The sequence below is a fragment of the Mobula birostris genome, chromosome 31 (assembly GCF_030028105.1).
Source record: "Mobula birostris isolate sMobBir1 chromosome 31, sMobBir1.hap1, whole genome shotgun sequence".
Lineage (NCBI taxonomy): Eukaryota > Metazoa > Chordata > Chondrichthyes > Myliobatiformes > Myliobatidae > Mobula > Mobula birostris.
In genome coordinates, this window is record NC_092400.1 from 38,104,636 (window position 1) to 38,117,493 (window position 12,858).

General features: G+C 44.4%; 1 protein-coding gene across 1 annotated transcript in view; it reads left to right on the top strand.

Annotated features, from left to right (window-relative positions):
• LOC140190826 (seizure 6-like protein) overlaps positions 1–12,858 on the top strand; it is a 439,535-nt gene that overhangs the window by 378,677 nt on the left and 48,000 nt on the right. Inside the window, exon 12 of the mRNA XM_072247697.1 lies at positions 4,295–4,486. Within this exon, the coding sequence (XP_072103798.1) occupies positions 4,295–4,486 (192 nt within the window). The remainder of the gene's footprint in view (positions 1–4,294; positions 4,487–12,858) is intronic.

The following is a 12,858-nucleotide window of genomic DNA, read 5'->3' on the forward strand; positions in this document are numbered from 1 at the left end:
ACAGATTCACCATTCTCTGGCTAAAGAAATTCCTCCTCATCTCCATTCTAAATGGACGTCCATCTATTCTGAGGCTGTGTTCTCTTGTCTTAGACTCTCCCATCAGAGGAAACATCCTATCCACATCCACTCTACCAAGGCCTTTCACCATTCAATAGGTTTAAATGAGGTCATCCTCTCATTCTTCTGAATTCCAGTGAATACAGGCCCAGAGCCATCAGACACTCTTCATATGACAAGCCATTCAAACCTGGAATCATTTTTGTGAACCTCCTTTGAACCATCTCCAGTTTCAGCACATCCTTTCTAAAGATAAGGGGCCAAAAACTGCTCACAATACTCCAAGTGAGGCCTCACCACGGCTTTATAAAGTCTCAACATTACATCCTCGCTCTTATATTCTAGTCCTCTTGAAAAGAATGCTAACATTGCATTTGCCTTCCTCACCACAGACTCAACCTGAAAATTAACCTTCAGGGAATCCTGCACAAGAATTCCCAAGATCCTTTACACCTCAGTTTTTTTTTGTATTTCCCTCCATTTAGAAAATAGTCAACCCTTTCATTTCTTCTAGCGAAATGCATGACCATACACTTCCCGACATTGTATTCCATCTGCCACTTCTTTACCCATTTTCTTAATCTGTCTGTCCTTCTGTAGCCTCGCTACTTCCTCAAAACTACCTGCCCCACCACCTACCTTCATATTGTCTGCAAACGTTGCAACAAAGCCATCAATTCCATCATCCAAATCATTGACATATAATGTAAAAAGAAATGGTCCCAACACAGACCCCTGTGGAACACCATTAGTCACCAGCAGCCAAAATGAAAAACCTCCCTTATTTCCCACTCTTTATTCATGCTAGAATCTTCCCTGTAAAGCTATGGGCTCATAGCTAGTTAGGCAGCTTCGTGCGACACGTTGTCAAAAGCCTTTTGAAACTCCAACATCAACCGATTCTCCTTTGTCTATCCTGCTTGTTATTGGCGCAGCATGGCAGCAGCGGCCTTTCCGATCTGGTGCTACTTTCATTTAGTTTTTTAATTTAATTTTAAGGCACAATTAGGGTTGAGGACAATGGATAATAGAGCGACTATCTACCATCGCCAGATACTGCTACAATACAGAGATCACCCAAAAACAAACCTTCATGAAGATTTGCTGGTTAAATTGCGCGACCTCGGCTTGCTGAGAGAATCGGGCCCGCAGTCCTTGGAGTCGTCTGATGCCAGTGGCCAGAGGTGGGAACGTCGTAAGCGGTGTGCAAGGAAATGAAAGCGAGGCGAGCAGGCAGGAAACCATGCCAGGAAAAAAACAAGCCCTAGACAGCCGGCTGTCCCGTCCATTTTGCTCTGCAATGGACATTAAATTGGACAACATCCAACTCCCAACGAAATACTCCGCGGGAGTACTGAAATGGACGGAATCCCGGATGCCGCCATTCAGCTGTTTATTTATGTAACAGTTTCTCCCCCAAGCCATCGGACTACCAACCTACTGCCCTCTGCTGTGCCTATTGTCTTGTTTATTATTTATTGTAATGCCCACACTGTTCTGTGTACTTTATGCAGTCCTGAGTAGGTCTGTAGTCTAGTGTAGTTTTTGTGTTGTTTTACGTAGTTCAGTGTAGTTTTTGTATTGTTTCATGTAGCCCCATGGTCCTGAAACACATTCTCTCATTCTTACTGTGTACTGTACCGGCAGTTATGGTTGAAATGACAATAAAAAGTGACTTGACTTGACTTGAATTCCAACAGATTTGTGAGACAAGATTTTCCCTTGAGGAAACCATGCTGATTATGGCCTACTTTATCATTTTGCAATTTTCTGATATTCCGGAACCATTCCAGAATCTAGTGTTACTTGCAAGATCATTACTAATGCCAACACTATCTCTGCAGCCACCTCTTTCTGAACTCTGGGGCATACACCATCTGGTCCAGGTGATTTATCTAATTTCAGGCCTTTCGGTTTCCCAAGAACCTTCGCCCTAGAAATGGTAACTTCACACACTTCATGATCTCTGGCACCTTTAACTCCCACCATACTGCTAGTGTCTTTCCCAGTGAAGACTGACGTAAAATAATTACTCAGTTTGTCCGCCATATCCTTGTCCCCCATTACTACCTCTCCAGCATCATTTTCCAGTGATCCAATTCTTGCCTCTCTTTTACACTTTATGTACCTGAAGAAACTTCAGAAATCCTCTTTAATACTATTGGCTAGCTTATTTTCGAATTCTATCTTTATCTTCTTAATGACTTTTTTTAGTTGCCTCCTGTTGTTTTTTAAAAGCTTCCCAATCCTCTAACTTTCCACTAATTTTTGCTCTATTATATGCCCTCTCTTTGGCTTTTATGTTGGCTTTGATTTCTCTTGTTAGCCACCGTTGTGTAAGCTTTCCTTCAGAGTACTTCTTCCTCTTTGGAATGTACATATCGTGTGCCTACCAAATTGCTCCCAGAAATTTCAACCATTGCTGCTCTGCCGTCATCCCTGCAAATGTTCTTTTCCAATCAATTCTAGCCACTTCTCTCTCATGCCTCTGTAATTCCCCTTACTGCACTGTAATAGATACCACAGTTAAGGGTGAAAGGTGAGAAGTTTAAGAGGAACATGAGGGGAACTTTGTCACTCAGAGTGCTGTGAGAGTGTGGAAGGAGCTGCCTGCACATGTGGTCCATGTGAGCTTGATTTCAATGTGTAAGAGAAGTTTAGGTAGGTATATGCATAGTAGGGATATGGAGGAATATGGTCCTGGTGCAGGTCGTTGGGAGTAGGTTTTCGGCATGGACTAGATCGGCTGAAGGACCTGTTTCTGTGCTGTTCTTCTCGATGACTCTATATGCTCCCACGAACAATAATGTGGTAATAATTAAAGAATCTGAGATCAATTGTGGGATAGCTTTGACCCAGGTCAATGCTGCCCACTCTACACACTGCAATTGGATCAATTAAATTTACCTGACTGGGTAAATCTCAAAGAGAACAACTTCAAAAGAGCATTACTCTCTCAGTACCCTAATGACACGGCACAAAGACCTGTGCGCTCAGCTTTCCAGAGTTGGATTGTATCCGGAACACTCTGACTCAGACGTGGAAGCCTTTTGATGAACATGGTCAGAGAGTTATCACAGGAAGCATAAGGCATTATACAATGGACAACACAACACCAAACTCAGATGCTGGAAATCCAGAGTAACACACACACACACACACACACACACAGTGTTGATTCTCTGGGCCTGTAGTCAATAGAATTCAGGAGAATGAGGGTGACCTCATTGAAGCCTATCGAATAGGGAAAGACCTTGATGGAGTGGATGTGGGGAAGATGATTCCTATGGTGGGAGAGTCTAAGACCAGAGAACACTGCCTCAGAATAGTGGGATGTCCTTTTCGAATGAAAGTGAGGAGGAATTTCTTTAGCCAGAGAGTGGTGAATCTGGAATTTGTTGCCACAGGCAGCTGTGGAGTTTTATGTATGTTTAGGGCAGAGGTTGATAGATTCTTGATGAGTCAGGGCATGAAGGGATACAGGGAGAAGGCATTAAGTTTGGGCTGAGAGGAAAATTGGATCAGTCATGGTCCAAATGGCCTAATTCTACTCTTAAGGTCTTAAGCCCTTTGTTTGTTCTGTTTAAATTCAGCTACCTTCGGCTTCCTACAACAAAGATGGTATAAAGACCTGCTTTGTTTATTGTGAAGCACTAAAATCCCTTCGTTCTGAGACCATGAAGATTGCCATAAAAATGCAAACATTACTGCATGGGATAATATCTCTAATTTTTATCTCTCTCTCTCTCTCTCTCTCTCTCTCTCTCCCACTCTCCCCCCCCCCCACCCCCACCACCACACTCCATCATTCTCTCTTGGTCTCTGTCTCTATTTTTGTGTCACATACTTTCCTCCTCTCCATCACTCTCTCTCCCTCCATCTTCCTCTCCAATACCTACCCACTCTGTTTCTCTCTCTCTCCCTCTGACACTCGCTCCCACTCTTTCCCCTTCCTTCTCACTTTCTCCCCCTTCTCTGTCTCTCCCCTTCTCTCTCTCTCTTTCTCCAATGTTTCCCTTTCCCTCTCTCCCCTTCCTTCTCTCCCTCTCTCCCCTTCCCCCTCTCTCTCTCTTTCTCTCTCTCTCTTTCTCCAATGTCTCCCTTTCCCACTCTCTCTCTCTCCCCTTCCCTCTCTCCCTCTCTCCCCTTCCCTCTCTCCCTCTCTCCCCTCCCCTCTCTCTCTCTCTTTCTCCCATGTCTCCCTCTTCCTCTCTCCCCTTCTCTCTCTCTCTAGTAATGTACTGCACAGACCCTGGGGAAGTGAAACATGCCACTCGTGCGATTTCAGACACCAAGTTGCTGGTGGGGTCCACAATACAGTTCAGCTGTGATCCAGGATATATATTGGATGGAAATGCACTGGTGACCTGCTACAGCCGAGAGACAGGCACCCCGTTATGGACATCAAAACTACCGCACTGTGCACGTAAGTCAAAGGAGGTTCAGGAAGACTTTCAGAAGTTGTATTTAACACATGGAATGAAAAAATTTCAAGGTCAAAGTCAAGTCCATTATCATCTGGACAAGTGCTTGTGTGCACAGGTGCAATGAAAAACTCCCCACTGCATCACAGGCACACACAGCGTCATAGAAGCAACATTCACAATAAGCACAAATTAAACAGAAATCGTACTCAAAGTTTTACAAGAAAAAACACAATTAGAACAAAACTGGTCAACTTCAGAGCAAAGTGATCAGTGGTCAGTGATGTGCTGGGGTTTAGAGTTTTACCAGCAAGTTCAAGAACCCACTGGTTGAAGGAAAGTCGTTGACCTTAAACCTGGTGGTGTGGGACTTAAGGCTACTGTACCTCCTGCCCGATGGTAGCGGTGAGCAGTGGCATGGTGAGGTTCTTTCATGGTAGACGTCACCTTCCTGAGGCAGTGCCTCCTGTTGATAGTACGACCAGCGGTGACAGACCAGTACCAGTAGTGTACCGGTAGTGGGGACGGACCAGTACCAGTAGTGGGGACGGACCAGTACCAGTAGTGTACCGGTAGTGGGGATGGAATAGTACCGGTAGTGGGGACGGGCCAGTACCGGTAGTGGGGACGGACCAGTACCGGTAGTGTATCGGTAGTGGGGACGGACCAGTACCGGTAGTGTATCGGTAGTGGGGACGGACCAGTATCGGTAGTGGGGACGGACCAGTACCGGTAGTGTATCGGTAGTGGGGACGGACCAGTACCGGTAGTGGGGATGGACCAGTACCAGTAGTGGGGACGGACCAGTATCAGTAGTGGGGACGGACCAGTATCAGTAGTGGGGATGGACCAGTACCAGTAGTGTATCGGTAGTGGGGATGGACCAGTACCAGTAGTGGGGACGGACCAGTATCAGTAGTGGGGATGGACCAGTACCAGTAGTGTATCGGTAGTGGGGATGGACCAGTACCAGTAGTGGGGACGGACCAGTATCAGTAGTGGGGACGGACCAGTATCAGTAGTGTATCGGTAGTGGGGATGGACCAGTACCAGTAGTGGGGATGGACCAGCACCAGTAGTGGGGACGGACCAGTACCAGTAGTGGGGACGGACCAGTATCAGTAGTGTATCAGTAGTGGGGATGGACCGGTACCAGTAGTGGGGATGGACCAGTACCAGTAATGTACCAGTGCGGGGACGGACCTGTACCAGTAGTGTATCGGTAGTGGGGACGGACCAGTATCAGTAGTGTATCGATAGTGGGGACGGACCAGTACCGGTAGTGGGGACGGACCAGTATCAGTAGTGGGGACGGACCAGTACCGGTAGTGGGGACGGACCAGCACCAGTAATGTACCAGTAGTGGGGATGGACCAGCACCAGTAATGTACCAGTAGTGGTGACAGGCATGGCCATAGTGTATTGGGCTGAGTTTGCAGCTTCCTGTGGGATAACGTCTTTCCTGACAAGGAAGGTCAGTCTGTTTGGCAGGTGAGACTTGTGGCTGTGAAAACAACCTCATGGTCTGGGGCCTCCTCCGTGGTAAGACCATAAGATTCAGGAGCAGAATTAGGCCATTCAGCCCATCAAGTCTGCTGCGTTATTCCATCATGACTGATCCTGGATCCCACTCAACTCCTTCTCGCCATATCGTTTGATGCCCTGACAGATTAGAAAACAATTAAATATACACATGGACTTGGCCTCCACCACAGTCTGTGGCAGAGTATTGCACAGATTCACTATTCTCTGGCTCATAATATTCCTCCTTCTCTCTGTTCTGAAAGGCCACCGCTCAATATTGAGGCTGTGCCCTCTAGTTCTGGATACCCCCACCGGAGGAAACATCCTCTCCACATTCACTCTATTTGGTCCTTTCAAAATTCAGTAGATTTCAGTGAGATCCCCCCACATTCTGCTAAATTCCAAAGAGTACAGGCCCAAAGCTGCCAAAGGCTCCTCATATGTTAAACCTTTCATTCCCAGAATCATCCTCGTGAACATCCTCTGGACTCTCTCCAACGACAACACATCCTTTCTCGGGTTTAAGGCCCAAAACTGTTCGCAATACTCTAAGTACAAACAAGAGAAAATCTGCAGATGTTGTTAATCCAAGCAACACACACAAAATGCTGGACGAACTCAGCAGACCAGGCAGTATCTATGGAATAGAGTACAGTCGACGTTTTGGGCTGAGACCCTTCATCAGGACACAATACTCCAAGCGCGGACTGTCTAGCGCCTTATAAAGTCTCAGCAATATCTCCTTAATTTTATATTCTATTCCCCTTGAAATAAATGGCAACATTGCATTTGCCTTCTTTACCACAGACTCAACCTGTAAATTAACCTTCTTGGAGTCTTGCACGAGGGCTCGTAAGTCCCTCTGTACCTCTGAGATTTGAACCGTCTCCCATTTCCGCACTATTGTTCCTGTTAACAAAGTGTATTATCATACATTTCCCAACACTGTATTCCATCTGCCACTTTTTTGCCCATTCTTCCAATAAGTCTTGCTGCAATCACATTGCTTCCTCAGCACTACCCACCCCTCCACCTATCTTCATATCATTCGTAAACTTTACCACAAGCTCATCAACTCCATTATCTAAATCATTGACAGACAATGTGAAAAGCAGCGGTCCCAATACTGACCCCTGAGGAACACCACTAGTCACTGGCAGCCAACCAGAAAAGATCCCGTTATTCGCACTCGCTGCGAGTCAGCCCTTCCTCTATCCATGCCAATATCTTTCCTGTAACGCCAGACTCATGAGTGGCACCTTATCAAATGCCTTCTGAATATGACATCCACTGCCTCTCCTTTGCCCACCCTGCTTGTTACTTCCTCAAAGAACTCGAACAGATTTATCAGGCAAGATTTCCCTTGGCAGAAACCATGCTGACTTTGACTTATTTTATAATTACCCCAAGTACCTCGAAACCTCGTCCTTAATAATAGACTCCAACACTTTCCCAACCATTGAGGTTAGGCTTTCTTTTGCCTTCCTTCCTCCCTTCTTAAAGAATGGAGTAACATTTGCAATCTTCCAGTCCTCCGGGACCATGCCATCAAGTGATTCTTGAAAGATCATGATTAATGCATCTGTTATCTCTTCAGCAACCTCTCTCAGGACTCTAGGATGTTGTCCATCTGGGTCAGGTGACTTAAGGCCTTTGAGATGGCCTCACACTTTGTCCTTTGTAATAGCAAAGGCACTCACTCCTGCTCCCTGACGCCCATGGACCTTTGACACACTGCCAGTGTCTTCCACAGTGAAGACTGATGCAAAGTACCCATTAGGTTCACCTGCCATTTCTTTGTCCTGCCATTACTACGTCACCAGCATCATTTCCAGTGGTCCAATATCAACTCTCACCTCCCCTTTACTCTTTATATAACTGAAAAAATACTTCTAGTATCTTGTTTTATATTATTGGCTAGTTTGCCCTCATATTGCATCTTTTCCCCCTTATAGCTTTTTTTGTTGCCTTTTGTTGGATTTAAAAGATTCTCAATCATCTAACTTCCCACTCACTTTGGCTACCTTATATGCCTTTTCCTTGGCTTTTATGCAGTCCTTAACTTCCCTTGTCAGCCACAGTTGCCTACCCCTGCCATTTGAGAACAACTACTTCTGTTTCTTATGAACTATTCCCAGAAACTTCAGCCATTTCTGCTCTGCCATCATCCCCGCCAGTATCCTCCTCCAATCCTCCTGGGCAAGTTCCTCTCTCAATGCTCTGTAATTCCCTTTATTCCATTGTGATACGGATGCATGTGAGTTATGCTTCTCCCTCTCAAACTGCAGTATGAATTCAATCATATTATGATCACAGTCTCCTAAAGGTTCCTTTACATTAAGCTCCCTGATAAGGTCTGGGTTATTAGGCAACACCCAATCTAAGATAGCCTTTCCCCAATAGGGTCAAGCACAAACTGCTCTAAAAACTCATCTCGTAGGCATTCAATAAATTCACCCCCTTGCGATCCGACACCAACCTGATTTTCCCAATCCCCTTGCATATTGAAGTCCCACATCGCAATTGTGTCAGCATTCTTATTACATGCCTTTTCCAGCTCCCTTTGCAATCTCAACCCCACACCTTGGCTACTATTTGGAGGCCTGTATATGATTCCCATAATGGTTTTTTTCACCCTTGCAGTTTCTTAACTCCACCCACAAAGATTCAACATTCTTTGACCCTGTGTTGTAGGAGTTGACTGTGAGACTGCTTGAAGTGGTTCTGACAGCTGAGAACACCTTTCTTCTCCTTTTCTCAGTTTTTCTCTCTGGATCGAATTCAATCCTTGCTTCTCTCCCAATCCTGGCTTTTTTGTCTTGCTTTATTCCACATAAAATTCCATTTTCAGTCTCGCTCATGGCCTTGATCCCTGTCAGTACTCTCGTTCCCACTCTTTTTCTTTCTCATGTTCCTTTTCTCTTTCACACCTTACTCTTTCTCACTCAAGTTCTTTCTCTCTATCCCTTCTCCCTTTTTCAACTTCTTGACTTTCCTTTTCTGACCTTCCATTTTCTTCTTCAAGTTTCTTGTGTTTCCCTGAATTTTCTTCTTTCTCAGGAAATTAGACGTTGTTAATACTTTTTCATTTCTGCAGCACTTACATCATGCACCTCTTTCTTTTCCCTCTTCCTTCTCTCTGGTTTGCTTGGGAAGGTGCAGTTGGTTTACTGGAGTATTCTCTTAATGATCCTACGATTGCTGCCTTTACAATCTGATCTCTGCTCTTGGTTTCCTCATCCACAACATTATCTGACAAATTCTGTTTTCATATCTCCATCCATTAGCTCTTTTCTTTTTGGCCTTCCAATCATCCAGCTGGGCACTGGTCTTTACATTCATTTTTACGAGCAGCTTTTTGTTGCTGTACCTCACAGCCAGTATGATGGTGATTGATGTTGCTCCATGCAGATGCTTCAGGCTACATTAAAGTTATTACATAAATGAACAAAACATTCCTAGCACAAAAACTTTGAACTTTGAAAGACCCCCACCCCACTCCCTCTGAAACTGCAACCACATGAACAATTGTGTTTGATGTCTCACTGAACCTCTATACCTGCTGCAATTCTTTTCTATAGCACTGATAATCTGTGTCAGGTAGACACTGATAATTTATGTCAGGTATTCAGTGATAATCTGTGTCAGGTAAACACTGACAATCTGTGTCAGGTAAACTGACGATCTGTGTCAGGTACACACTAATAATCTGCATCAGGTAGACACTGATAATGTGTGTTAGGTAGACACTGATAATCTGCGTCAGGTAGACACTGATAATCTGCATCAGGTAAACACTGATAATCTGTGTCAGGTATTCAGTGATAATCTGTGTCAGGTAGACACTGATAATCTGCGTCAGGTAGACACTGATAATCTGCGTCAGGTAAACACTGATAATCTGCGTCAAGTAGACACTGATAATCTGTGTCAAGTAGACACTAATAATCTGTGTCAGGTATTCAGGGATAATCTGTGTCAGGTATTCAGTGATAATCTGTGTCAAGTAGACACTGATACTCTGTGTCAGGTATTCAGTGATAATCTGTGTCAAGTAGACACTGATAATCTGTGTCAGGTATTCAGTGATAATCTGTGTCAGGTAAACACTGATAATCTGTGTCAGGTAGACACTAATAATCTGTGTCAGGTATTCAGTGATAATCTGTGTCAGGTATTCACTGATAATCTGTGTCAGGTAAACACTGATAATCTGTATCAGGTAGACACTAATAATCTGTGTCAAGTAGACACTGATAATCTGTGTCAGGTGTTCAGTGATAATCTGTGTCAGGTAAACACTGATAATCAGTGTCAAGTAGACACTGATAATCTGCGTCAGATAAACACTGATAATCTGTGTCAGGTAGATACGGCCTCTTTCCACAGGTAGATAATATTGCAGCCTGTCGAAAGGTTTTGATTAGCTCGAGGAGTTGGGCAAGTCCAGGACAATGACAAGAATCAAAAGCTTTATTTTATACCTTTCAGCATCTTTTTTAACAATGATTCGTATTGTTAAGACCTCGTTGATTTCCTGGTGCTCTAGGAAACAAAGAGATTGCATGTTTTGTAACGTGTGCAGATTGATCTCACACACTGCTTAATGCTCAGTAGCACTGAGACCCTAGCTGGAGATTCACAGGAAACTGGTGTCTGTTACAGCATTGTTATATAAAATCACATAACACCCCCAGAGAGACCATTCATAAATCTTTCATACTAGATACCTTGAGTAATACACACAGAGTGCTGGAGGCACCCAGCAGGTCACACAGCACCTATGGAAAAGAATAAACAGTCCATGTTTTTGATCGAGATCCTTCGTCAGGATGCTTCAGTCCTTTGCCTGAAATTTGAACTGTTCATTCCTCTCCATAGACGTTACCTGACCTGCTGGGTTCCTCCACACTGTGTGTGCTATTCATGAAGCATTTACTCACATGATGTGGCAAAGATAATAATGTGCCTGTGGCAAGCTTACAGAAAATTTACTTTCTTTATTTCGAGATTCAGTGAAGAACAAGCCCCTTCTACCCAGCTGCCCACCTATTGAACCCTAGCCACTGGACAATTCACAATGACCAATTAACCCACTAACTGGTACACCTTTGGACTGTGAGAGGAAACCAGAGCTGCTGGAGGAAACCCACTCAGTCACGGGAGAGCACACAAACTCCTTATAGACTGAGCTAGATTTGAACTCTCAGCTACGGAGCACCTGAGCTGTAACAGTGTCACGCTAAACGCTAAGCACCCATTTGCCAGTGTGCTAATTACACATTCACTGCACTGGGAAAATCTGGTCTCTCCAAGAATTTATGCTGTGCACAAGCTATATCCAATCTTTATTATAGTTAAGTCTATAAAGACTGGATAAATAACCTAGCTTCTATAGCAGGATTTGAGCTCCTGATGCTGAATTAATGACCAAAAACTCCAGCCGCTAGTCCAGTATTGCACTATTGTACCCCTATCATCTCTCCATAGACACTGACTGACGTCCTGAGTATTTCCAGCATTATATAAACCATGGCATTATGCCTGGTACATTTGCCTGCGTAGTTAGTGTGACTGGATGAGTGGATGGTGCAGCAATTCATTCATCGTGCTCCTTCATTTCACAGTCAAGATTTCTGCTCAAGTAGCTGCATTGAGATTTGAACTCACTAAATTCTGTCTTGAAAACAAGGGAGCAAGCAATTGAACCACAGCTAATAGAAGTCCTTTTGGGCAATAACAGAAACACACTTGCAAAGGCGTACAGGTGAGTTGGTCACATGGTATAATTTGGCAGCACGGAGCTAGTGGACCAAAAAGGTCTGTTACCCTGCTCAAAATTCAAAGTAATCTTGTTATCAAACTACATATATGTCACGATATACAACCTGAGATTCATTTTCTAATGGGCGAACTCAACAAATCTGTAGAACAAGAACTATTACAGAATCAATGAAAGGCCATCCAAATAGGGCATCCAACCAGAAGACAACAAGCTGTGTAAATACAAATATAAATAAATAGCAATAAATCTCGAGAACATGAGATGAAGAGTCCTTGATAGTTAGACCACAGGATGGGGCAAGCAAAATTGAGTGAAGTTATCCCCTTTTATTCAAGAGCTTGATGGCTGAGGAGTAGTAACTGTTCTTGAACCTGGTGGTGTGAGTCCTGAGGTTCTTGTACTTTCTACCTGATGGCAGCAGTGAGAAGAGAGCATGGCCCAGATGGTGGGGATCCCAAACGATGAATGCTGTTTTCCTACGACAGTGTTTCACGTAGATATGCTCAGCGGTTGGGAGGGATTTACCTGCAATGACCTGGGCTAAATCTACTATGTTTTGAAGGCTTTTCCATTCAAGGGCACTGGTGTTTCCATACCAGGCTGTGATGCAGCCGGCCAATATACACTCCACTACACACCTATAGAAGTTTGTCAAAGTTTTAGATGTCATGCTGAATCTCTGAAACTCCTAAGGAAGTGGAGGCACTGCCGTCCTTCCTTTGTAATTGTGCTTGAAACCGAGCCCAGGACAGGTCTTCTGAAATAGAAACAGCTAGGAATTGAGTCCTCTCGACCTCTGATCCTCCAATGGGAACTGGCTCATGGGCCTCTGGTTTCCCTCTCCTGAAGCCTACAATCAGTTCCTTGGGCTTGCTGACATTGAGTGAGAGGTTGTTGTTATGACACCAGTGTGCCAAGTTTTCAAGCTTCCTGGATGCTAATTCATCACCACCTTTGATTCGGCCCACAACAGTGGAGTCATCGGCAAACTTGAATATGTCATTAGAGTGGTGTTAGCCACACAGTCATAGGTGTAAAACAAGTAGGGCAGGGGGCTAAGCTGAT